At 33.4% G+C, this 25,457-nt stretch overlaps 4 protein-coding genes and 1 long non-coding RNA gene across 7 annotated transcripts; 3 read left to right on the top strand and 2 right to left on the bottom strand.

Annotated features, from left to right (window-relative positions):
* Window positions 1-3,342: 3,342 nt before the first annotated feature.
* LOC105637814 (uncharacterized) lies at window positions 3,343-5,522 on the bottom strand. Its single transcript, XR_001047027.4, has 3 exons — window positions 5,329-5,522; window positions 3,957-4,025; window positions 3,343-3,851 (listed from the first exon to the last, which is right to left on the bottom strand). It is a non-coding gene; the product is annotated as an uncharacterized LOC105637814 (long non-coding RNA).
* Window positions 5,523-6,165: 643 nt separating this feature from the next.
* Window positions 6,166-8,692, top strand: LOC105637813 (nudix hydrolase 8). The gene is made up of 8 exons (XM_012221439.4): window positions 6,166-6,538; window positions 7,272-7,337; window positions 7,442-7,579; window positions 7,684-7,758; window positions 7,845-7,895; window positions 8,009-8,043; window positions 8,153-8,261; window positions 8,346-8,692. Exons 1-8 carry the CDS (start codon window positions 6,218-6,220, stop codon window positions 8,529-8,531), a joined length of 981 nt encoding a protein of 326 aa, XP_012076829.1. The 5' UTR covers window positions 6,166-6,217; the 3' UTR covers window positions 8,532-8,692.
* Window positions 8,693-12,761: 4,069 nt separating this feature from the next.
* LOC105637812 (ATP-dependent 6-phosphofructokinase 7) lies at window positions 12,762-18,072 on the top strand. 2 transcript variants are annotated; one of them, XM_012221438.4, is made up of 14 exons: window positions 12,762-13,427; window positions 14,083-14,129; window positions 14,252-14,291; window positions 14,498-14,560; window positions 14,649-14,786; window positions 15,040-15,198; window positions 15,298-15,351; window positions 15,515-15,583; window positions 15,676-15,805; window positions 16,297-16,559; window positions 16,665-16,713; window positions 16,808-16,962; window positions 17,073-17,282; window positions 17,654-18,072. In XM_012221438.4, exons 1-14 carry the CDS (start codon window positions 13,143-13,145, stop codon window positions 17,921-17,923), a joined length of 1,932 nt encoding a protein of 643 aa, XP_012076828.2. In that variant the 5' UTR covers window positions 12,762-13,142; the 3' UTR covers window positions 17,924-18,072. The 2 variants fall into 2 exon arrangements, with proteins under 2 accessions (XP_012076828.2, XP_089581159.1); XM_089725033.1 differs by lacking the exon at window positions 17,654-18,072 and having other exon boundaries at window positions 12,769-13,427; window positions 17,073-17,503.
* A 938-nt stretch (window positions 18,073-19,010) lies between these two features.
* LOC105637811 (SNARE-like superfamily protein) lies at window positions 19,011-20,951 on the top strand. Its single transcript, XM_012221437.4, has 4 exons — window positions 19,011-19,353; window positions 19,579-19,665; window positions 20,426-20,494; window positions 20,599-20,951. Exons 1-4 carry the CDS (start codon window positions 19,213-19,215, stop codon window positions 20,731-20,733), a joined length of 432 nt encoding a protein of 143 aa, XP_012076827.1. The 5' UTR covers window positions 19,011-19,212; the 3' UTR covers window positions 20,734-20,951.
* Window positions 20,952-21,084: 133 nt separating this feature from the next.
* Window positions 21,085-24,455, bottom strand: GGT4 (gamma-glutamyl transpeptidase 4). 2 transcript variants are annotated; one of them, XM_020680969.3, is made up of 7 exons: window positions 24,104-24,455; window positions 23,405-23,739; window positions 22,619-23,137; window positions 22,222-22,457; window positions 21,881-22,145; window positions 21,609-21,746; window positions 21,085-21,508 (listed from the first exon to the last, which is right to left on the bottom strand). In XM_020680969.3, the coding sequence occupies exons 1-7, from the start codon at window positions 24,225-24,227 to the stop codon at window positions 21,233-21,235; spliced, it is 1,893 nt and encodes a 630-aa protein (XP_020536628.1). In that variant the 5' UTR covers window positions 24,228-24,455; the 3' UTR covers window positions 21,085-21,232. The 2 variants fall into 2 exon arrangements, with proteins under 2 accessions (XP_020536628.1, XP_012076826.1); XM_012221436.4 differs by having other exon boundaries at window positions 23,405-23,745; window positions 24,104-24,453.
* Between the last annotated feature and the right edge of the window lie 1,002 nt (window positions 24,456-25,457).

Here is a 25,457-nt window from a genome sequence, read left to right as displayed (position 1 = left end):
TTAAAATCTAGAATTGTTACTGTTGAACTAAATTTATCTAAATATCATTCCAAATCCGAGTATATATATATATATATATATATGTACAAATCAAAAAAAGAGTTTATACCGAAATCTACGGTAGAAGAAGAGCATAAACCCACTATTTGTGTGGGTCCATGGTAGAAATGTTTGTGTAGTCCTAAAGTATCTTGGATCGGATGAATTTTATTTATTTATTTATTTATTATCTTTATTATTACTATTTTTTTTTCTTTTTTTGGATGATGATTATGTTACCATTCACGTTTATAACATTCTTTTTGAGCAGTAGTCAAGAGTAAATGATGGAGGGACCAAAATAATGTTTTGATGGCTATAATTGCTCTTTTATCTCAATTTTTTCATTTTTATTTCTTTTTTTTTAATTATAAACAGTAAAAAATTAGGAAAGAAAAAGAAAAAGAAAAAAAAGAATATATTCTACATGGCCCTATATGTTATACATAGAGGGAAGACCAAAATTGTGCAACTTGTAAACAAACTTTGATAATTAGGCTTCTCTTTTTGTCCAAAAGTATGAGATTATCCAATAGGGTTGACCTTTGACTAATTTGGCAAAATACAACTTACATATCTCCATAGATATATATTTAAGAGCACACACACTACTTCTCTTTTTATATGTTTTTATTTAGTATTATGTATACTCTTGATTCCTTCCATGTGATATTGAGTATATACATAGTTTGCAATTATTTCATTTTTAGGCATTGTATAAAATAAATTTCTGGTCTCTTTTTTTATAGAGAAAAATAAAATGTGGGAATTAAGGAATATTATATAATAATGAGTGAAAATACTGCATTTTGTGCAAAGAACATGCATCATATATTCCTTAACAACTTATTGGTGCAATTGGGAGTATATCTCATAGAAAAAAAGACTAATAATATAATTCATGTATCAGAATATCTCTTACAGAGAGAACCATTGCCTCTTGTTTATGATTTTGCATGTTTAGAATTTAAAGAACTATTGAAGATTTCAAAAGGCCAGATTCAAAACTTCTAGTGTATATAACTATATAAATAAATATATAGTTATATATATATATTCATAGCTTGGGGTAGCATTTCCCATCTCAAGGTCTCATTTCTTAGTCCATGTAATTTTCATTTACTTCTTTTTTCCTGAATTTGCTATTAAAGACATCTACGATCGATTTGATTGATCGTGCACTTTGAAAATTAAATAATTATATTTTCCTTTAGATATTTAAAAACTGAGCAAAAATTACTACACCACTAGCTAATTAATCTTAAAAAACAACAAACGTTGTCGAAATTGCATCACATGAATATATTGTGTTACATATGGTATAGAAAGCAAGGCGTTACATAAAAGTTTCCTTCACATCTTAAATATATCTTACTCGTGGATTAAATTTATGCACTGTGTCATACAAGGATGTATTGTATGTATAGGAGTAGTGTCAAAACTTTAGCCATCAATTCACTTGACAGGCACAATGGCACCATCCTTCTGAGGAATAAGATTAATTTTGGGTTTAATACTTCACTTTCATGTGTCAGGACAGCCTACCACATCATGATACAAATTTATGGGTATAAATCAAATTTTGAATAATTGTGCTTGAAAATCTCGTGTGGAAAGAGCAAAATAAGGCCAATGCTTCATTAATGCTGCCTTTGGTGGCATAGCTGTGGGGATAGAGATTTATTTCTTTTATTAAAACAAACCAAAATATATAAAAATAAAAATTGTGGTTTTGTATTTTTTTTTTTTCCCCCCTTCTAAATTGTAAATTACAAAAAGAGGCATTTTGAGATGATTATCTAGGATAATGATAAATCTACCAAGCAAAAGTAGATACTGAAATTTCATGTTGTTTTCATTTACGTAAGGGTAGTATGTACTACGTAATTTTCAAAATCGAGTAGATGTCAATTAAATGACATGTAACAATGTAAAAAGAAGAGACTTGTATATGATTTTCCTTAACCCATATAAATGTTCCCATAGGAAGCTTTTTTTTTTTTTTTTTTCCCTCCTTTTAAATCAAAGAACAATCAAGTTTTTTCGGACCCATCAATCAAATGATTAGAAATTTGCAAATATTGCACCCTCCAGCTATGCATTTTGCTAATGGAGGGATTAATCCATAATCAAATGATAATAAAATAAATTAGGAAGTAATAGGAAAAAGCAAAGACTGAGGCAAGTCAAAACTTCAGAAACAAAAGAAAAACAAGTACGAATTCTAAAAAGAAAAAAGGGGTGAGGACTGAAAGCAGCTAACCAACTTATATTATTTTAAAAGAAGGAAGAAAGAGTGCACTTGGAAATGAAAGACGTCATGTAAGTTGGGTATGACTCCTCATGCTAGAGGTATACTAACACAGCAAGTTTAACGTTAGGTCTATCTAATACTGGCTATTGCTTCTGTTATACTCGAATGGGTGTTTTGACCTTATCAATTAAGACCAAAATGAAAAATGTCTATAATTTATCATATCCATTCTTTTACTTGATTTTCTGGAAATGAGATCAAATCTAATGAAACTTCTATTTATGTATATGTTGACATCGATCAGCTCCTCCAGACGCACGTATAATAGTCATCAAAATAACTTCTTTTTTTTTTTTTTTATAAGAAAGATCCATTGCAATAGGGATATTCAAGAAATTTAGCTTCTAGACTAAAGTTGTCATTCTAAAAACACCTATTTTTCAATTTCAATTTAGGGAATGATCAAAAGCTGATCCGTTAAAATAAATAAATAAATAACATCCCCAACTAACATAGCACAAACAATCTAAACCAACAGTTGTACCGTACAAGATGATGCATAGCAGAAATGCCTACAAAACCTGCCAATTATATATATATACAATCAATCTTCTTTGACAGTAACTTTAGAAGACATGACCAATACGGAAGCAAGACCCATTCTGCAGAACAGAGTTCCATCAACATTACCAGGCATACCAAAATACTGATTGCCAAGGATAACCAATTTATTCACAACCGCGGATATATCTGATATTCCTTATTTAAAATGTTTTTCTTTTGTTTTAAACGGTAAAGCTTGAAGAATTTACTCAGTTTGATGCCAAAAAATATTAATAAATATACTTATGTATTCATTTCAACTTGCTGCTGACTGCATCATAGGTTGGGGCATTGATAACTGCAGAATATCAGTAAAGGAAGACCAGAAAATCATCAAGGGACAATTAAAAGAAGTCAAAGATTACTTCCATGTGGGAAATACCATCTCCATATGATACCATTGTGAGAGGGGAAGAGATCAGTTTCTGTGCTATTTCAAGAATATCTTGCAATGAAACTGAATTTATAATCTCTAAGAAAAGTTTTCCCAAACATGTTATTAAAGTAAAATCATACAAATACGAGAAAGCAGAAGAGCAAACATCCAGTGTATTTGGACTATACTTGGACTCTCTTATAAATGAGATAACATAGACTACATGTACAGCAGCATACCAGATAAATGCAGAAAAACATACAGAGTAAGTGAATAAGCAATAATTTATCTCAGTATGTGGTACTTTAATTCACCACCAGATAGATGGTCACAAATAGAGCCGTACCTCTTACCATATGTCAACATTTGTCTACCTATATCTTCTGCAGCCATCAACTGAGAAATGCACCTTAAGCGTAAGCAAATGCGATTCAAGAAAACCTTGATGCGTAATAATCTCTTAATATTGCTAAAGTTTATGCCTGATACCAAGAAAACATTAACATACTCTAGATTCCAAATTCGACAAAATGGCAGCTTTTCTTGACCGAGTATTGCGAACTAGTTCCACTGGGTCAACTGTAATAAGCAAAAGAAGAAAAATATTTAAGTATCAGGCCACAGCCCACCAAGCAAAATTTTGCACAGCAGGGTACTAGCAAAGATTAAGGTGCAGAATCACACCTGCACCTGGTGAAACAACCGCAATGAGCTCCCTAACAGCTATACAGCTTTCGAGGCAAAATCAGAACCCTACATGCGCAAGCACAAGCATCCTCAAAAGGGGCACTAACATGTATAAGACATTTGAGGTGCACGTGCACAAAACTAGAACACATTTTACCATGTAATTTATTCTCTAGAGCAGTGAACTTGTATTTCTCTTTAAAGCATAAAGCTGGTGCTTAGACAACAAGCTATTTGTATTTGGGATTACTATTAATAATAATATAGCGCTAATGGTAAAACTCATATCCCCCAATCCGTTTTTTCAAGATTTATAACAAATCCAACCCCAAGATGCTTTCAGACATTCATCCTGCTGACTTAGAAAACCTTATCAACTTAAACATGTGTCGAAATCAATATCCTTCTGATGCACGTGAAAGTTAAAGACATAGACTTCAATTCCACTACAACTGTCACTCTAAGCACATGAACATCAGGAAAAAGAAAAAACAAGAAAATTGGTGAGAGGGGCATCAAAAAGGTTCCCAGTGCAACCTAACTAAGAATGTCTTTAACTTAATTAAGGCTTTATGATAGTTGTACCTCCCAAATCTTCCTTTATTGACTACAGAACCTCTATTTCTGTCTGCACCTCGAGTTTCTATTATAATCACACAGCATTAGCCTTCTTACAGTTAGTTTCAAAAAAAAAAAAAAAAAAAAGCCTTCATAAAGTTCAGAATCCAAATTAGTTTCACAATCATGTTCATGTACTTTGTATTTCTCCAAACCAATAGTATATCCCTCCAAACCTACATTAGAATGGGGAACCAATATTTGGACTTGTCACCAATCAACTAGCTCAAAAGACCACTTAAAGAGGATGATTGCAGGGCGGGAGCACTTGAACTACCAAATCTCAAGGGCAACCTACTGATTCCACGGCTCTGTTCACACTGTTCAATTTCAATTTCAGACAAACGGCATATTCTTTACACTAATCCAATTCAAAATACAGTCGAAAAATAACACAAGTACTCACCAGCAAAAAACTAATACAAAGAGAAAATTCATTCGGAACATGTAATCTAGTCATTAGTTACCTTTTCCATACATGGACATTCAAAAATGTTTGTTGTGTCAATAGATAAAATTAGTTGTCAGAAAAATTTTTAGTTCAGCAAATAAATAAATACCTCCTAACCCATAATTAAACAAACAATTCCAAAAAGAACGCTGGCAATTACCAAATGTACTCGCTGCCTGAATTGTAAGCGTATCTACAACCCAAGCAATAACGTAAACCAATAACTATATGACCTTTCCTTTTTTACAATAACAAAAACGACAGACTCAATTTAAGGATTTAAGGTGCAAAGATGGTTACCTTGAGAGCCCTAAGAGGATAAGCTGTACTCTGTACATCGCCTATCAATGGTTCATAAACCCTAGATTGTACGGACGGAGATGACTAGTTCTGCTATGTCTTCTTCACCGTACTCCCATAATTGGATTTGGCGCATTATAGCTGTGATAATTTTTCGCCAGCGGGAAGGACGACGAGAAAGAAAAATTAGGATCGTTCATTCATTGAATATCAACCGTCCGATTGTTAGATAGTGATCACCAATCGGATTTCCGATTTGACCAACCCAACCAATATTACATGGGCCAGCTGTTGCTACGTGTTAATATAGGCCGGAACGGTCGCGTCCATAATATTCAAAAACAAAATGTGACTTGGGCCAAGACCGAACCTGGTCTGGGCCAAAAAGTTTTTCTGTGACGTTCTTAAACAAGAGGAAAAGTTTCCGTCCATATTTTTTTTATTTCTTTTCCCATCAGCCACATAAAAAATTGCTTAGTATTAGTTCCTTTCACCGTGAAGGCGTGAAATATAATGCAGGGAGAACCCTGGAAATGCGAAGATAGAATCGAATCATGATCTCTGCAGTGGAATATGTACTATCTCTGCAAGTGGAAATCACAGTTGCTTCTTTGATTGTGATTGTTAAAAATGTTTTAGCCAAGACAAAGTATCTGGCCATTCTTTTGTTTGGTTGAATTGAGTAAATTAGGATACCGATATTAATTTCTTCCAATTTGTCATACAATAGATCACGAATATGCTATTCCCTTGAAACATTCACCTTTTACTTTTTCTCTTATATACGAACATATATATATATATATATATATATACACACACACACACAGACAACAGGAAATCTCAGGCAAGAAGCAGAATCAACAGTTTAATTAATCGAAGGATAATAATGGCGTTAGCCATTGCAGCATTCAACGGAAACTGTTGCTGGCATTACAGTAACAGAGAGATGCCTAGAATTTCAAGGGGGAAAAATGGTTTTTCCTTAATGCCATCTCTTAGAAATGGCCGCAATATTCTGCTAAAAAATAACAGAGGAATTCGAGTTATGTCCCCAGAAACATCATCTCCAAGTTTCAAAGTGGATCAATTTCTTGATGCATGGGATGATGAATATGGTGGAATTATTATTGATCCTAACAATTTACCTTCTAGCGTTAACGCTTTCGCTTCTGCCCTTCGAGCTTCTTTGTCTAATTGGAAGTTGAAGGTAAGACCACATGGCAGTTCGCACACAGATTGTACACATTTACCACATGAGTATTACCATATATAATATAATACTGCACCGCTCAAACATGTCATGTGCTTATACTATTGCCTATTGGATTTGTTGTTCAGGTTCATGCATGGTCGGCAAGAAAATAGTAAACTATGGGAGTTAGGACATGTTGTTTTGTTTACCTACTTGGTATCCAAAGAAATGGCATATATACTTTGTCACATGACTTCGAAATTTTGTTTTCTTTACTCAAAATTCTGCAAAATTCCCCCATTTTGTTTTAAATTCCATTTTGTCACTTATAGAAGGATTTTCTGATATCTTCCTTTGATAAACAAGCAGAGTCTAGGTTCTTACCAAGGGTTGTTTCTTCTTTTTAATTCTAAGCTAGTTATTAAATCAATAACAACAAAAATTAATGTGTGAGGTTTTGTATTTTTATTCCTAATTAATTGAAAAAAAAAAAATTCCCACTCAAGGAGAGTGTCTTTTCAGAAGTAAATAGTCTCTCATAATACTACAAAAATTTTAAAAAATGTTGATAATTATGAAATACAAATATATTAAATGTCTGTAGAAATTCAGGCAAAAATGGTTACCCAAATGTGCTCAAAGCATAATAATTCCAGTGACACAATCGGCCACACAAGAATCTACGTAAAGAACAAGTAGTACTTGCTTGCTTGAGAGAACACTCAAAATTCATGTGGAATTAATGCAGGGAAAGAAGGGAATATGGCTGAAAATACTATTGGAACAAGCAGACTTTATTCCAATAGCAATACAGGTACCAATTGCATTAATTATGATTAAATCATATTTATATCAACATCCAAGCAAACTACTACTTGTTTAGCTTCTATATTCATAACTACTCGGATTAATTTTTAGGAGGGTTTTAACTACCACCATGCTGAACCAGGCTACGTGATGCTAACTTATTGGATTCCCGATGAGCCTTGCTTACTTCCTTCTAGCCCTTCACACCAAATTGGTGTGGGAGGATTTGTCATCAATGACAAAAGAGACGTATTAATTAATATTATTAATTATAATTACATAATCTTTCTTTTTTATTTTCCTGATTTTATAGTCTATTATAAATTTATCTCCTTACAAAATTAACATTTTAGGTTCTTGTGGTCAAAGAAAAATGCCCCTGCAGTTGCTCTGGCGTTTGGAAGATGCCGACAGGTTATATTAACAAGGTAATTATCTTCAACTGAAATTTTAAATTTTTTCTGCCTGAAGAGCAATAACCATACACGTAACGCTTTGTTTCAACTTATGCTAGTTTGAAGATATATTCTCAGGAGTTATAAGAGAAGTAAAAGAAGAAACTGGTGTAAGGATTTTTAGGATTTTCTTTTTGCCCTTTTTCTGGCTACTGTCATTACTATATTTTGTTAATATTAATATTACCAATTTAACGTCACCAACTCTTGTTGCTTACATAAGGTCGACACAATATTCCTGAAGCTGGTTGCTTTCAGGTATATATATATATATATATATATATATATATTTGGTTATTTCTGAAATGATGACATGCTTCTAAAATCTTAAAAAAACTTAATTTTATTTTTAATGGGTTGCATGCAGACACGCTCATCGTGTAGCATTTGATAAATCAGACATACTCTTCGTTTGCGTGCTGAAGCCATTGTCTTATGAAATCACAGTAGATGAGAAAGAACTACAAGCTGCCAAGGTACGTAGAACCATCTAGTTGATTAGCTTGTCGTTGTTGACGTGTATTAATTCTATTAGCTGATATTTGGATTGATCAATTCAGTGGATGGCGCTTGATGAATATATGGAACAGCCATTTTATGAAGAAGATCACATGTCAAGAAGAGTAATTGATGCTTGTATTGCAGCTCATGATGATCATTATAATGGGTTTGTTGCTCATCAGTTGACCTCAAAACTTGATGGCAAACTGTCTTACTTGTATTACGATAGTTCAAGCACTTTTTAATTAAACCCTCACACTGTGAGTGATTAATGTACTTGTCTGAAAATAAAATATTACTACTTCGTTTTCAAAAGAAAAAAAGAAAGAAAAATTTGTGGACACTATTATTGTTGTTTTTCTTTAATGTGACGAGGGACAGGATTAATGAATTTTTTTATGAATAATTTCCTGAGTCTTCAGAGGGGTGAGTGTGACTGCACAGGTGGCAGGGAGTCAATTTATATTTTCTAGAAGGGATATGACTTTTTGGATAACTTTGGTCTGCCTTTTCCATCAATCCTCGTGCCTTCTTTCAATAAAATAAAGAAGAAAATAAAAGAAAAGAAAATTCTTTTGAATCATGTAATGTAAGACGTCATATAATCCATGTGATTACTTGTTTAAGAGCTGCTTCCATGCGCGTGAGATCATGGATCATGAGGAGACTCGCCTTTAAATTTCTTATTTTGAAATAAATAATTATTAATGTTGTCTTAATTTTTTTTTATATATAATTACCTGTTATTTTACAAGATCAGACATCCTATCTTAATTTTCACAATTCATTTATCTAATATATGGAACCATCATATACCATGTATAAGTAAAATCTTATCTCTAAAACCTAATAGGTGTTAGGATTATAACTGATCCCGAGTGGGGCCCGCAGAAAAATATCGGTAGTAAAAGTAAAATAAAATTACTATTACCACATATATCTCCAATGATTTCGTATTGGATATTGACGATCGAATCCACCAGAAATAATAATCACGGTAAAAATTAAAAAATTACCCTTCAACTGTTATGAGCTACGTCCACGAGACAAAAACTCCGAATAATTCTTCTACTAAAAATAGTAGTAGGTACAAAAGAGATTACAAAAATAATAGTACTCTAAGTGTTTAACAAAAACACCCCAAAATTTTAATCCTCACTATTTTCTCTCTTTCCCAATTTTAGGAACTCTTTCCTAAAATTTTCTATACACTCTATGTATTTCTATGCTTTTTGTTTTTGTACGCATTAATGAAGGAAAACCTTCTCCTTTTTATAGGAGAAGGGGACACAGTGGACGCGTTAATCACGCGTCCACTTTTCCTTTTTTTTCTTTCTTTTTTTGGCACCATCCTTTGAATAACAAAATGAACGTGTTTTTTTTTTTTCTTTCTTATTTGTTCGGCAGTCTCTCTTTGACGGCCACAAAAACAAAAAACGTGTTTTATATATATATATATATATATATTTCAAATGTGTGTGGGTCCCACAAGTCGGAGGGACCCCACAACAATAGGAACGAGTGCATGTAAATTATAAAATGTAAGCATTTTTTTTTTTTTTTTTAAATGATAAGGAGGGGATAAACCCATTAAGAAACAATACGAGGCAAAATGAGAAACCCACGGCATCACCCTCTAACAAACACCTAAATACATAAATTAGTTATGAATTCTAGTTTCGTTAATCTATTCAATTCTTTATATATTAAATTTGACAGACCAAATAGTTAAGTATTATACGATGTTTAAAATCAAAAATACTATTTTTTAGATAGAATGACTAAATCTCAAAATAATTGGTGTATTTAACAAATATAAGAGATAAAATTATGAATATAACTAAAATATGAAGAGCCAAATAGTTATTTATCCAATCATAGAATGTGTTTTACAATGTTGAAATTTTGTTAAATTTTAAAATTGGAGGTATTGCATTTATAAATTGAGTCTAATTTATGAAATGTACGTGTAATTTATATGTAATTTCAATTTCAATTTATCATTTCAATATAAAATAATAATTAAGAAGGCTAACTATTTTAAAATTTTAATTTAAAAAAGATTAACTGCTAATACATGAAATATTGTGCGATTCTAGTATCTAATTTTATTTTAACTTGGCTACTAGGCGCTTCGCAATCCAAAAAGTTTCCACTATGAAATATTCGTAGCTTAATAAATTTTTATGCACCGCTTTGGGAGGCTTAGTCCAAACTGCATTGTAATTTTCAATTATTGTTCACCTAAATTAGTCATTTCATCGTTTGATAACTAATCGATCATCCACAGCCTTGATACAGACTAGTCATAAATTAATAGCTTATCATATATTTATTTTTAGACTTTTGTTTTTGACAATTCACTCTGTTTGAGGTCGTCGTTTTTGAATTGTAATAGTCAATATTTGTAGCCTTTTCAATGAGTCCACATGTTAATTACAGTAATAAAAAAATAGTCAAATTAAATAATTCTAACTCATCTAGAATATTTTTTTAACGTAACGTTAATAATATTTTGTAAAAAATCGATTTAATTAATTAATATAATTGAATTAAGTTATTATGTAAAAATGTTCTCCAACACTTAATAAATCAATGAAATAAGTAATTTAATTTAATTTTTAAATTATTCTTAGTTATATTAGAATAATTAAGTATTAAAACTTTGTAATAATACAATATAAATTGTAAAAATTTTATTTAATTCGACTGTAATTGAGCATAATTAAATTGAATTCTAATGAAAGTTAAAATAAAGATAAGTTATAAATATCTTAGAACTATAAATATTATTTCCTTGTTTAGAGATAAGAAATAATAAAATACAATTAATTTTTACAACATTTACTTTTTCCAATATAAGAAATAATAATTCCTCCAAAAAAATATAAGAAATTATAAAATATAATTAATTTTACAAATTTTACTTTTCCAATCGAAAATAGCAAGTTTCACAAAGTATTATTAAACAAGAAAAAATTTTACATAGACGGGTCCATGGCCCCATTCATGGAGAATAAATTTTTTTTTTTTTTAAATGATGGTATTTTAACCATAGACTGAAAAAAAAAAAAAAAAAAGAGAAAGTTAGAACACTTTTAAAAAAATTCTTACTGTGATTAATTTGGTCCATAAACGTGACGATGAATATAGTATAGGCAAAGAATTTCCGTTAAACAATCTACGTTTATATCAAATAAACTTTTATCGTCTTTTAGTCTTTCAATATATATATTTTTTTATTCATTGAGTCGAGATAATAACATTATATTTAGATTTGGCAATACTCTACATCATCACTAAAGAGATAAAAAAAAAAATTTAAATATATATATATGAAAGTTGAAATAAAGGAAAAATTTAAAACTCTTTTTACATTCACAGTTGAATATTCTTTTAAAACCCTTTCTTTTTACAACTAATTATGAAGTGATAAGCTTGAATTTTAATAATAATAATAATAATAATAATAATAAATTATAGTCAGTCGTGAATCTAGAAGAAAAAATTTGGAGGATCAATATATAATAGAATTTAGTAAAAATAGTTTACTTTGAATGTTAAGAGGGATTAATTGGGAAAAACACATTGGTATCTATAGAAAATTGATGAGAAAAGAAAAATGAACGATCAATTAATCCCTTTATAGTGTAAATTCACTGTCGCTGATAGCATATAAAAATATGAAAATAAATACAACATTAACTGTGAATATATTGAAATAGCCATTTTTTTCAACAAATTACATTACTTGAAAATATATAATATTGTAGTGTACAAGATTATACAAAGATATCCTACAAATATATAATTAAAATTAAACATAATTAGGAGGAAGCTTCCCAAATTCTCAAAATCTTTTTTTTTCCCCTCAAAATTTTTTATATTTTATACATTAGCCCCAAAAAATCATTTGTTAATTTTAATCTATCATTGTTTAGGTTATACTACTTTCTTCCTTTCAGGGATTATATTCATTAAATGCTCAGCTCAAGTTTTAATGGGAAAAAAAAATGGAGATTCTATATTTCAGCTGACTGCCCAAATTGTTACTAATATGACATTATTCCCACACACTATAATTATCATAGTTTTAGTAATAACAACAGCAGACCAACACATTAAATTTTCAAAATCATTTGATACAATTAGTACGATCAAAGCCTGCATTTAGTACAATTATTACTATCAAGACAATCCGTTCGGCCAGTCCAAATTCAAACAAGAAAAATCAAGACCGACCCGTCCGTCATTTTCAGCATATAAAAACATTTACTTTCTAGTTAAGACCCACCCGAATGTCCAATCTATTAACCCATCACTCTCGCCGCCCGAAACCATTGGAAGGTCAATAGTAAATATAGATAATTTTCCCTCACGAAACTATAAACTGTGCCAAACGAGGCAAATTTAATTTAGTTTAATTTAATTTTTTCTCACTGAAAAAAAAAATGAAAATCTAGAACATCTAAATTCCCCAAAACGACCTTACCTCCCTCCTTCCCTCTCTCCCTCTCTGTCTCTCTTTCGCCTTTTCCACGCTAACTTTATTTCTCTCTCTTGGAAATTTTTCTATTTTCAAGTTAAACCAGCCAAAACCACTGCTAAAAGTGAAACAAGTAATGGCCACCTGTTTTTTGGCTGCTTATAAACACCATTCAAAACCAGCAATCAGAAACCAAAACGCAAACTTGTAGCGCATCCTTTTCTGTTTCTCCTGTGTTGTCTAAACATTAATATTTTATTTTTAATTTTGGTTTTGTGGTCGTATGTTTTCATTTGGTCAACAGTGGTTCCTATAAGTATGGGTGTCTCTGCATCCGTATATCCAATTTCTAGAGTTTCTTTTATGATGCATGGATTCTATTTTCTCTGCTAATCATTCGTCAATATCGTGTTTGAAATCTCGCTTTCTGGAAACTTCCAAACCGGAGATTTCCACTTCACGGAATTTCTCTTCTTCTTCGATTAGTTTTAGTGGTCCTACATCGGATTTAGGTGCTGGTTTTTCATCGATCGGATTCTCCAGAGGCGCCATGTCTAGCGGTAATGGAAACTACAAGCCGAAGATCGTGACCGGCGATTACGGTTATGTTCTCGAAGATGTTCCTCATTTGACTGACTACCTTCCTGATCTCCCTGTACAGTTTTCTTTCCCTAATTTTTTATTGTATATATTAATATTTATCGTGTACGCGTATATAAGTATATATGAATAGGAAAATGCCAACGTATTATATACGTATGTCGTGGTTGGTTGCTTGATTGATTTTTTTGAAAATGGAGGGATAGGAAGTTAAAGTGAAATCGATTTATTTTCCTTATACTGACGAGCTTAACTCAGTTAATCATATGGTTGCTTTTGATTATAAATTTATAATCTAAATGTAGGCGGATGTTGACACTTTCTGCGTCTGCTGCGTCTTATCAGCAACCAAACGGGATAGAGAATCTCCTTTATATCTATTTAACGGTTGCTTTATTTATTTATTTATTTTAATATAGGTATGGACATGCTAGCATTTGAAACTCTTTACTTAGATTATATTGTCGGCATTTATAATTTGTTGCTATGTAATTAACATTTGATAATATGATCAGATAGATTCGTACCATGATAAACTGGTTTGCCGTCAAATTTTGACAGCGAAAGCTGTATTTTACAACTTTCCTGAGAGCACATGATGCTGTTGCTGTTCGTTTCATTTTTCTGGCTAATTGGCTGTTTGGTTCTTTGTTGGAAATTCTTTATTTAAACCATGGCTTACATTTGCTTTTCTTTTGGTTCTACTGTAGACTTATTCCAATCCTTTACAAGACAATCCTGCATATTCAGTTGTTAAGTGAGTTGATTCACCTTCCTTCACACTTGTAATTTTACTTGCTGTTTATGCAACATCTGTTTGCACCCTTTTTTTTTATTAATTGTTTTTAGCTTACCGTATTGATTTTTCTATTTTCCTAGGCAATATTTTGTCCATGTGGACGACACTGTTCCACAAAAGGTAAAACCCCTTATCCTTTACATGATGTAATTGTTTGTGATAAATTGCACCCTAGATGTGGTACTTGATTACAGAGATTGAATGTGTGACCAGTTAAGATGTAGTTGGTTATGGGGCTACAGGAATAGGAGATGAAATAGAAAGTGAATGTTAGCCTTTGTTTAATTTTGTGTTTCCTTTTTTTTTTTTTTTTTTTTTTTTTTCAGATTGTTGTTCATAAGGATAGTCCAAGAGGGATACATTTCCGACGTGCTGGACCTCGCCAAAGGGTAATTTTTATGCGCGTCATGCATACTGTGGAGTGATGGAACACTAAATGCGTTGCATCTTCTTAATACACTTATCCGATATTCTCAGGTTTATTTTGAATCAGATGAAGTTCATGCTTGCATTGTTACATGTGGGGGTCTCTGCCCTGGACTTAACACGGTAATTAGGGAAATTGTATGTGGCTTGTACCACATGTATGGCGTGAAGAGAATTCTGGGAATAGATGTAAGTAAATAGCCTGATCTGCGCTCCAATATTTATTCAACTGCATTCCTCATTTGCCTACATCTTCTCTCTTGCGCTGTTAACGTTAAGTGTAATTTTTAAGGGGTTTTTTTTTCCCTGTTTTCCCTTTTTCTTCTTCAATAGTTCCCTGGTGTTTGTGAAAAAGAGAGTGCCATTAAATATTTTAGGTTCACTGAATGCTTTGTTTTGCATATCCACTGGCATCTTTTTGACAAGTTAATGGCATCTGTAGGGGGGATACAGGGGTTTCTATGCTCGAAATACTATTCCTCTGACACCTAAGGTTGTAAATGATATTCATAAACGTGGCGGCACCATCCTCGGGACATCACGAGGTGGCCATGATACTTCAAAGATAGTCGATAGCATTCAGGATCGGGGAATTAATCAGGTTGAAATATATTATTTATTAGTTTTATTCTCCATAATTCGGGAGTTATCAGCTTGTCCAATCGATTGATGATTAATGTTAGTTTGTCTTGCAACTCAGGTTTACATAATTGGAGGGGATGGAACTCAGAAAGGAGCATCAGTGATATTTGAGGTAATTTAAGGTTATTTTCATTAGCAGTATCTTACTGATCATGATTTTAGATGCTCTAGAAGCATATAAGTCGTTTGATTAGTTGTTATTAGAATGCATCTTATCTTTATTTTTTCCGTTCTTTTGGTGTTTTTGTTGTAAGTTTTGATCTTTGACATCGCAGGAAGTTAGAAGAAGAGGTCTCAAAGTTGCAGTTGCTGGCATTCCCAAAACAATTGATAATGACATTCCAGTAAGTCAGTTGGACTTACCAAAGTGTCGGATTTCTGAGTTAATCATGGTACCTTATGCTAAGACATTCTCAAAATTGTTTATACATTATAGGTCATCGACAAATCCTTTGGGTTTGACACTGCTGTCGAGGAGGCTCAACGTGCTATTAATGCAGCACATGTTGAAGCTGAAAGTATCGAGAATGGTATTGGTCTTGTGAAGCTAATGGGTCGCTACAGTGGTAAACTCCTATATGATGACATCTGCAATTCAATTAGCTCTTAAAGCATCCTTACCTGTTCCATCTTGAATAAATATAGGATTGGATGGAATCAAACCGAACATTACCTTTTTCACCCAAGCTGGCTGGTCTGAACATTTAATTCTAGGTCTTGTCATCACCTAGATAGTTGTCTATAAAATTTAATTCTGGACCTAATGAAGGACGCCCCTTTCTCTTGGTCCTGTTCTACTTCCTAAATCCATAAAGAACTTCATCAGATAGTAAGAAGCTGAACTTCACCATACTTGCATATTGACAACATTTTATGGGTGTTCTACATGCTTAGTTTTGAGTACTAGCCGCCATCTTGAATGTTTAATATATGTCTGTCAATTCAGACTGTAGTGTGGACTTTGTTTATTGCAAGAGCTTAATTTTGGTAAAATTAGTGCGAAAGTAACTGTCTAACAAATGACTCTTCTTTGTTACTAATCTGTTTGGCTGTGCAGGATTTATTGCAATGCACGCTACTCTTGCAAGCCGAGATGTGGATTGTTGCTTGATTCCAGAGTCACCTTTTTATCTAGAAGGGGAAGGTGGCCTTTTTGAATACATAGAAAAATGTCTTAAAGAGAACGGGCACATGGTTATTGTGATAGCTGAAGGTGCTGGACAGGAGTTACTTACTGAGACCATGCAATCAACCCAACAGGATGCTTCAGGAAACAAGCTTCTCCAAGATGTTGGGTTGTGGATATCACAGAAGATCAAGGTATTGGTTCTAATTCAAACTCTTCTGCTCTAATGTCAGTATTATCACAGAGGAGCATTCAACGGCATTTCTTGTAAAATTTATTGGTTTGTCCAATTTTTGCAGGATTTCTTTGCAAAGAAGAGGAAGATGACTATAAACCTCAAATATATAGGTTCGAATAACATAGATCAACTGATGGACTTAATTTGAAAATCTTGTTATTTGACTGAGGTAATTAATTATTGCTTTATCCTTCTCCCTGACAGATCCTACATATATGATTCGTGCTGTTCCAAGCAATGCATCTGACAATGTGTATTGCACGCTTCTTGCTCAAAGTGCTGTGCATGGAGCAATGGCTGGTTACACTGGGTTTACAAGTGGTCTTGTGAATGGCAGACAAACTTATATACCCTTCCATGTAAGTTCTTATATTTTCATTAGTGAATGAGATGACGTGTCATTTTCTTAACTTAAATTCAAAATTTGGTTTGGTACTGAGTGGGTCTGTCTTTGTTGGTTGCTCTTCAGCGAATCACCGAGAAACAGAACAAGGTGGTTATAACAGATAGGATGTGGGCACGGCTTCTGTCCTCAACAAATCAGCCCAGTTTTTGGTGTCATAAAGATGTGATTGAAGACAAGAAAGAAGATAACGCCAAAATAAAGGAAGAAGGAAAACAGGAAAGCCTATTGATAGACAGTAAGAAACAAGCAGATGGCCCTGTGGCAAAGAAAGAGGTCAGCTCCATGTGATTGAGATAGAAACTGTAATGTTCTCTATAAGATTGTTACTATCTTTGCCTTTTTAAGTGGATTAGGAAATGGTAGACTTGTTTGCTGAGGTAAGTCATTTATTGTTGTGAATAATGACAAAGATGAATGAGAAAATTTAGCTCATTGGCCGGACTGCAGTGTATGATGACACGGATTATGTTATATTATACTAAAAGCATTTCCCACTTTGTGATTTTATACAAATTTTCCTTTTGATTAATTGATTTCCCATTATGGCTTGAAATGAAAATTAAAAACCACTACCATGTTGATTAGGGCATTGTAGGTTTGTTTTTGATAGAAAATCCAGGTAAAGTTCTGTAATTTGTTTTCAGAGGGAAACGAATGCATTAAAGAAAAGTGGATCTGAGCATGCATTAGAGCAACGAGGGGCTCATGTAGTAGAGAAATGCAAGTCATTAAAGAAAAGTGGATCTGATGATGCATTAGAGAAATGCAAATCCAGAAAACAGACTTTGACTAAAAGAAGATGGTTCAGCTTGGCTCTGTGTTGCCATATTCCTAACGAAAGTCATTCGTATCAGCGCTCTAAAAGGCAGGCTAGCCGTGGATCGAAAAAGATCCAGCCAACCGAGTTACAGTAACACTAGTCAGGTTAAACGATTCAATGTTTCCTCGTATTTTCGTCAAGGGTAACGGGCAACGTAGAATAAAAAAAGAACAGAAATCATTTTGTATTCACTGTCAATGGATTTCAAGTATGATTAGGTTCGTCTTATTTTTATTTTCGAAATTGTCTCTGGAAGCCTAATATGAGGATGATTGTCAAATTGTAGAGTATTAGGTGTAATTTTTTTATCAAAAAAAATATTAATATGAAAAAAATACAAACACAGAAAAATGCCCATTAAGAAAAATCAGACCCAACTTCTATAGCTCATTATGCAATTCTAGTTCTAGAACCAAATTTGGCGTAAATTAAAGAGTAAGAGGAACGGGAATCAGATTCATATTTAATTTGTTAATAAGCAAGGGCAAACACGTCTTGCCCAATACTACGGGTAAGTAACCCACCCTCGAAGAACGTTGTGCCCTCGAAGGCGAAATTGTCCGCAAATCCCTCGCTCGCACCGAGCAACAGCTTCTCTTTCTCTACTTTTTACTTCGTAATTCTTTTAATTGCTAACAAACTCTCTCTATAATTCAATCAACGTAACAGGTCTCCTTTCTCAGATCTCAATGCCTCTTTCTTCATTTATTTCGCTAGCTTTTCTACATAATACAAGATGTCGATCTCTATTTGCCGGAGTTGATCGGTAAACTGGACGGCCTAAATAAAAAATTAGAAGCCCAATATGAAAAACAGGTATGTTGAACATTTTAGGCCCAATGTATCCGCTTAATATAAAAGTCAGGCCCATTTTAGCCCAATTAGTGGGCCCAATAAACCTAACACTAGGCCCATTTTTGGAAAACTAGGCCCAGTTTATTGGGCCAGTTAGAAATTTGAGGCCCATATTCGGCCCAATATGAAAACCAGGCCCATTTGGGGCCTAAATCAGAAAATTTTTGGGCCCAATATGAAAAATCAGGCCTATTTTGGCCCAGTAGAAATATTTGGGCCCTTTTTCAAAGCATTATAAAATTTTAGCCCATTTTATCGGCCCAATATGAACGACGGGAAATAGGTGTCATCGTTTCCCTCATAATTACAGGAGACGACCTTTTTTTTTTTTTTTTATATCGAAATCCAAGTGCTGAAGAAAATAAAAATCCCCCCTAATCGTAATTTCATTTCATAATGAATTAATAAATGCAATTACAGAGCTACCTGCCTTGATCCCCTGCTGGAGAAATAAAATCACAGCTCTCTCTGTCTGAGGTTGTTGTTGAAGAAGAGATCGTCGACTCAGTAAATTAGAGAAGAGGAGGAATGGGAATTAGATTCATATTAATGGTTAATAAGCAAGGACAAACACGTCTTGCCCAATACTACGAGTGGCTCACCCTCGAAGAACGCCGTGCTCTTGAGGGCGAAATTGTTCGCAAATGCCTCGCTCGCACCGAGCAACAGGTTTTCTTTCTCCTTTTTTTCCTTCGTAATTACTTTTAATTGCTATACAGACGCTCTCTGTAATTCAATCAACGAACCAGATCTCCTTCCTCTGATCTTAATGCCTCCTTCGTAAATCTTGTTCTGAGTTTCGATTGTTCTTGGTTAGGGTTTTTAAATTTTTAAATTTTTATTGAACTTTCACAGTTCTCATTGATGTTATCGTTTTTGGATCCTAAATGACAGTGTTCTTTTGTTGAGCATCGCAATTACAAGATTGTTTATAGGCGCTATGCATCATTATTTTTCCTGGTTGGAGTCGACAATGATGAAGTAAGTTCCTTCCTATTCTATATTTTTTTCTCCTCCTAAAATTGCAAAATGGGTGCTTTGCTTGAGGAATTCTATGTTAGCAGAACCAGGATTTTGGCATTAACTATTTACATTCAGAAATACCAATTATTTTGTGTTTTATGAAATCTTTCATGTAAAAACATGCTAACTACCTTACATAATATTTGACACATTTGAAATCATAGATTGTTCTAAAATACTTGTCACCTTCGCTATGGTTTCAAAGAGCAGTAAATTTTTTTTTTCTATGTTTACCCTTTATAAATGACAAATAATTATTACTTCAATTTAACGGTTTTCTCAAAGAATTACCTTAATAAATTAAGGGTAATATGGTCAAATTTACTCAATAAATTTATTGTAATTTAAACAAATTTAACGGTTTTCTCAAGAAACGTGAAATTCTAAATCTGACAAGTATTATGGAACAGAAATAGTAACAAAGATACAATCATTTGGAAATTGTGCACATTATTTGAACGTATGAAACATTTCAAGCTTTGGTTGTATGAAAATTATGCATATTATTTGGTTGTATGAAACATTTCAATCTTTCGGTGGCAATTCAAATACTTAACATGAGAGTTGACATGGTCTCAGTTGCAGTGTTTTAATTATGGAGCGAATAATCTACGGAGCTAGAGAATGAGCAATCCATAATTCCTTCTGTTTTTGTATGGTTATCAATTGTTAGTCCTGCCAAGTGTTTCTCAACATTTTTTCTGCTTGCTTGTTGCAGAATGAGCTTGCAATTTTAGAATTCATACATCTCTTAGTTGAAACCATGGATCGCCATTTTGGCAATGTGGTAAGTGTTCTCGTGCAATTTTTGTGTTACAAATAGTTCTCTCTCAGTTTTCCTCCATATTTTTCACTATTGGTTCACTTGAAATATCGATTTCATGTTCCCAGTGTGAGCTAGACATCATGTTCCATTTAGAAAAGGCGCATTTCATGTTGGAGGAGATGGTCATGAACGGTTGCATTGTTGAGACAAGCAAGTCTAACATCCTGGCGCCAATTCAGCTGATGGACAAATCATCATGAAAAGAGTTGATTAAGCAGACTCCTGGATTTTCGATGGTTTTGCATTTTTTATGTTTCTTGTTGTCTATTGTAAAATAAGCTTATAAATTCACAAAATTTCTTATATCTTCCCTTGGTAAGTGGAAAAACTTGGTATTAATGTTGTTCTGTTTTTATCTTGGTGGTTTAATAATTTTGTTGGTGATATTAATATAGCATTCCCAAGAATTTTGTATTCAGATATCTATTTAGTAGAAGGTTATAAATTTAAATTCCCTTAATTCTTACTGTTGCTATGAGCCCTCCCTTGGTGCCTTTAGCTTATGCTCAACGGTGATGAGTCTCAAAGAATGTATGTTTAACTTGCAGGAATTTCGTGTGCTAACCAAGCATTTTATATGCAACGATGGAATTTTTTTACAAGTTGTAATCCAAATGTGATTCATACATGCAATAATGTCCTATATACTGGCTTGGAGATTCTGGAAATGGAATTCCCATCACAAAAAATTCTTACGGTTCAAACTGCTGCGGGTCTCCCATCCTTTCTAGGATCGCTTACTGCAGTGAGTTTTCCATATAAAATTCTGGGTTCATTTAATTCCCTTCCATTTTTACGGCCCATATTAACGGTTTTTTGAAGGTTTTGAATGACGAGCTGGACGATAGCTCCTCCTGCTTTACCCTCCAGTTGATGTCCCTTTTCCTCTAAGAATTTCTTTGTTTCCTCAGCAAGCTCTATGTGATCGCCATCGATCACTGTCCAATTCTCATACATAACAGTATCGGGAATTAACTGCACAAAGTCAAGGATAAGTCAATGGTCTTTTCAAATAAGTGACGTTAATCGAAGAAATAAAAATTTGTGTATATATATATGTATATTCTTCAAAAACCTTATGGTAGACCCTTGGATTCTGAACTGCAGTTAAAGGATCCATCCCCAAGACAAAACGATTAATAAAAACTTGTGCTACTGCTGGAATGATGTCCATTCCTCCACTACCACCTAAAACCCCTACTAGCTGATTATCCTGCAAATTTTACCATGTTAAGCTTAAAGAGAAGCTCCAATCTTGTTCTTGATTAGCGAATTGGGCCCAGAAGATCTAACTCAAAAATTGAAAAATGAAAATGAAACTGTTATATACAAGACTATAAGTTATACCTTGGTGACAATAAGGGGGGTCATGGAAGATAAAGGTCTCTTACTGGATTCAATAAAATTAGCCGGAGCTGGAGGAAGCATATCAGGAGTTGCCTCTGTCGGTGCTGAGAAGTCACCCATCTCATCGTTAAGCACAATACCAGTAGATGGAGAAAGCACTCCAGCTCCAAAACCATAATTTACAGTAGTAGTCATAGATACAGCATTGCGCTCCCCATCAACAATGCAGAAATGGCTAGTTCCCTGATCTCTTAGCTGACTCCACCTGAAAAGGAAGAAATAAAGCTTTAGAATTGTTACTTATTGATGATTATATCAGTAATATTATGAATAACTAATACCTATGAAAATAATATTCTGGAGGAAAAGTGGTATTATCGATTATTCTTTTTCGAATATGCTCAGCATAAGAGGGGGAAAGCATCTCGGACACATATTTCTTTATGTCTACAAATTGAGGATCGCCCAAGTTCATTCGAACAGCAAACATGTGTTTCAATGCTTCAATTAATCGATGTAAACCAAGATTCCCTTTTGCAGCATCTGAAGTTCCATAGCTATTAAAGATGTTCAAGACCTGTTTGATGTCCAAAGTTTAGATGAATCCAATCTAGAAAGTTACTTTAGGCAATAATTTGATTATACTGACTGAGCAATACTGCAACATTTGAAAGTAGCTAGAATAATCCTAAATTACTATAACTAATTATAAAAGGGATGAGAAAGGATATAGCTCACCAGAGAAAGCCCAACCGTCCCACTTGAAGGAGGTGGCATTCCATATATAGTGTAGCCCATTGCATTTGCAGCCATTGCATCTGTTATAACCACCTTGTAATTCTTCAAATCCTCCATTGTTACTATCCCACCAGCCTTTCTTATATCCTCCACCAACTGCTCACCAACAGTACCATTATACAAGGCTTGTGGCCCCTGCTCTGCAACTGCCTCAAGGCTCCATGCCAGCTTTAAATTATGGCATTTATCACCCGCTTGTAACAACTTTCCGTTTGGTGCAAATATTTCCCGCAATCCAGGGTCACTCATGATTTTCTCTGCAGAACGAGCTATTGATAATGCAAGATAAGGAGCAACGATGAAGCCATCTTTGGCGAGTTTAATGGCAGGTTGGAACAAATTCTTCCAAGCCAAACGTCCATATCGTTTCCAAGCTTCGCGCAGGCCAGCAATCTCACCCGGAACGCCAATTGACAGCGGACCTGAATACTTGTTTTGAATGTTGTTTGCATACATGTTCTGGTTTTGAACAATTAAATTAACCCATTGTTTACTATTAAGTGAGATTGAAATACAAAATTCGTTTATAAAAAATTAAATTTGTTTAGCTATATTAAATTACATAACACATTCATATACTAAAATTGAAAACAAAAAATTCTAAATAAATATTGTGGAATTCATTTACACCAAACAGGAACAGCCAAAAACTTAAAAGCATCAAAGGGTGTCAAAGCAAGAAATGTCAAAATTTGCATATATCAACTGAAAGACAGAACTACGAACCTTTGAAGCAGCTAAGGGAGCAGTTTCCCTCATGTCAAAAGCTTGAGCTTTCAAAGTTGAGGAAGACCTGACAACCATGAAAGCTCCACCTCCGATTCCACTTGCCATTGGATTAACAACACCAACACATAATGCTGTTGCCACTGCAGCATCAACAGCGTGCCCACCTTGTCTAAGCACTGATGCCCCAATTTCAGAACATCTGCCATCATCAGCAGCAACAACGCCTTGCTCTGACTCCACAACATCAGCATCATTAATTTTAATTCTCTTCTCCAAGTTGTTCCGTTCCCTTAGCAACCAGCTGGTTAAATCGCCTCCAAATGTCGTTATGCCTGCAACTAAAGTTCAAACACTCCGCTTAGCATTGAAATGAATCTTCTCACATGAATTCTGTCACTGTAACAGAAGCACAGTAAACAGCAAAACCCAAACAACACTAACGTAATTACCGTTTTACCCTCAGGGAACAGTAGGTCCTACATATAATTTACCATGATTAACAGCAATCACTCACTCACACTATACAGATTATTATTAATTAATTACAATATTTTTTTTTTTCTAAATGATAAGTTGATGAATTCTGCAAATTTTATGGAAAAACAAATTTAAAACTTATTCAGATTGTGAATTTCCGAATTTCTGATTCAAAGAAAGAATCTAAAGAGCAAAAAACACGTTGAGTTTCAAACTGACTTGAGATGATGAAGAAACCAAGTAAGAAGCAGAGAGCTTTCCTCCTCCTCCCCCTCAAACTCTTGTCCTTATCGGCGGAAACATTTTCCTCCAGAAGTGGAAATCCAACGCTCTCTCGCCCCATCACGATGATTGCTTCTCTTGTTTCTGCTGTTAAAGGAAGGGAAAGGAACCAGAAACCAGATTTAGAAGTATTGGAGTGTTAGGTGCTGTTTCTGTTGGAGTTGTCGACGTACATTTAATTAATAATATCGCATAATGTATGGGTCCCACTCCAACCCCGAAGTGGATGGAATCTTTTATTTTGGTTTGTTCGTTTTATTCAGAGAGAGAAATAGAACGGAATCAGCAGCAGCCCTTTCAGTAGCCTCCGGGCTCCGGCTGTGAGGATTTAATCAACCTCCCGCTTATTGGTTAGGTAAATCTACAATCAAGGCCAATTGAATCCTGCCACGTATTCCCTCATTCTATTTTTATCTTTTCTTTTTATTAAGAATATTTTAATCGTATACAGTTGGACTATTGGAGGAATATGGATAAATCGTCACGGAAGATTAATAAAAATAAATATAATTCCGCGCTGATATTCAAATATGGGAGCAAAACACGCAGGCCAAAGACCAAATAAATTAGTTGCTACGTAATCTAATATCCTAGCATGGCAATATATTTCTTGAGGTAATGTATTAATAGAGAAAGACATATATATTCTTTCAAAAATTATATACATTTTTTTTTTATTTAGTTTCAAAAGGATATACATTTTTTATTTATAATATATCCTTAATTGCAATTCACGATATTATTGCTGTAAAAAAATTGAAATAGAAATAAAAATTAACAAAAATGTTAAAATAAGGCATGTATAATATTATAATGCGAACCAAACCCTCATATAGTACATTACTATATTCTGTTACTTATTCTTTTAATTTTGTTTTTCCTATTATTTTTAAATATATGTGTCAGCTCTTGAAGTCATACTCCATTCATTTATTTTATTTTAATTGTTATCTCTTGACTGATTAAAAATTTAGTTCTTATTCTAATCCCAATTGTTCATGACTATTAAGTTTTGAATTACTCAACTTTATCTAAATAAATTCTCTCTTAGACTAACTAATCATGTGAAACGGGCTATCCTGTTTATTATTATTATTATTATTATTTTAAAGATAGAATTTTACACAGGCTTTGCGTTCTACGACTTCTATTTTTTTTTATTTTTTAGCACATTAACTAACTAATAATGTATAATAACTGAATATTACAAAAGAGAACTTAGTGTAGTGATTAAAAAAAAAGGTAGGTGAGAATATTGAAATCTTAAAGCATATAGTATAAAAATAAAGGG

Source organism: Jatropha curcas, chromosome 8, assembly GCF_041381405.1.
Source record: "Jatropha curcas cultivar XTBG-Jc1 chromosome 8, XTBG_Jcur_1.0, whole genome shotgun sequence".
NCBI classification, from domain to species: domain Eukaryota; kingdom Viridiplantae; phylum Streptophyta; class Magnoliopsida; order Malpighiales; family Euphorbiaceae; genus Jatropha; species Jatropha curcas.
Note: the sequence above shows the minus strand (reverse complement) of the source record. Positions and strands in the feature narration are given on the sequence as shown.

What these genes read in the sequence shown, in the direction of transcription:
- GGT4 (XM_012221436.4), bottom strand. Translation starts at nt 24,227, where the DNA reads ATGGGGCGAGAGAGCGTTGGATTTCCACTTCTGGAGGAAAATGTTTCC. An exon ending in GGACGGTTGGGCTTTCTCTG is followed by an intron (nt 22,458 to 22,618) that starts GTGAGCTATATC and finishes GACATCAAACAG; the next exon opens with GTCTTGAACATCTTTAATAG. An exon ending in ATCCAAGGGTCTACCATAAG is followed by an intron (nt 21,509 to 21,608) that starts GTTTTTGAAGAA and finishes GACTTTGTGCAG; the next exon opens with TTAATTCCCGATACTGTTAT.
- LOC105637811 (XM_012221437.4), top strand. Translation starts at nt 19,213, where the DNA reads ATGGGAATTAGATTCATATTAATGGTTAATAAGCAAGGACAAACACGT. An exon ending in TCGCTCGCACCGAGCAACAG is followed by an intron (nt 19,354 to 19,578) that starts GTTTTCTTTCTC and finishes CCTAAATGACAG; the next exon opens with TGTTCTTTTGTTGAGCATCG. An exon ending in ATCGCCATTTTGGCAATGTG is followed by an intron (nt 20,495 to 20,598) that starts GTAAGTGTTCTC and finishes TCATGTTCCCAG; the next exon opens with TGTGAGCTAGACATCATGTT.
- LOC105637812 (XM_012221438.4), top strand. Translation starts at nt 13,143, where the DNA reads ATGGATTCTATTTTCTCTGCTAATCATTCGTCAATATCGTGTTTGAAA. An exon ending in GGATATCACAGAAGATCAAG is followed by an intron (nt 16,560 to 16,664) that starts GTATTGGTTCTA and finishes CAATTTTTGCAG; the next exon opens with GATTTCTTTGCAAAGAAGAG. An exon ending in GCCCTGTGGCAAAGAAAGAG is followed by an intron (nt 17,283 to 17,653) that starts GTCAGCTCCATG and finishes ATTTGTTTTCAG; the next exon opens with AGGGAAACGAATGCATTAAA.
- LOC105637813 (XM_012221439.4), top strand. Translation starts at nt 6,218, where the DNA reads ATGGCGTTAGCCATTGCAGCATTCAACGGAAACTGTTGCTGGCATTAC. An exon ending in TGTCTAATTGGAAGTTGAAG is followed by an intron (nt 6,539 to 7,271) that starts GTAAGACCACAT and finishes GAATTAATGCAG; the next exon opens with GGAAAGAAGGGAATATGGCT. An exon ending in AAGTAAAAGAAGAAACTGGT is followed by an intron (nt 7,896 to 8,008) that starts GTAAGGATTTTT and finishes TGCTTACATAAG; the next exon opens with GTCGACACAATATTCCTGAA.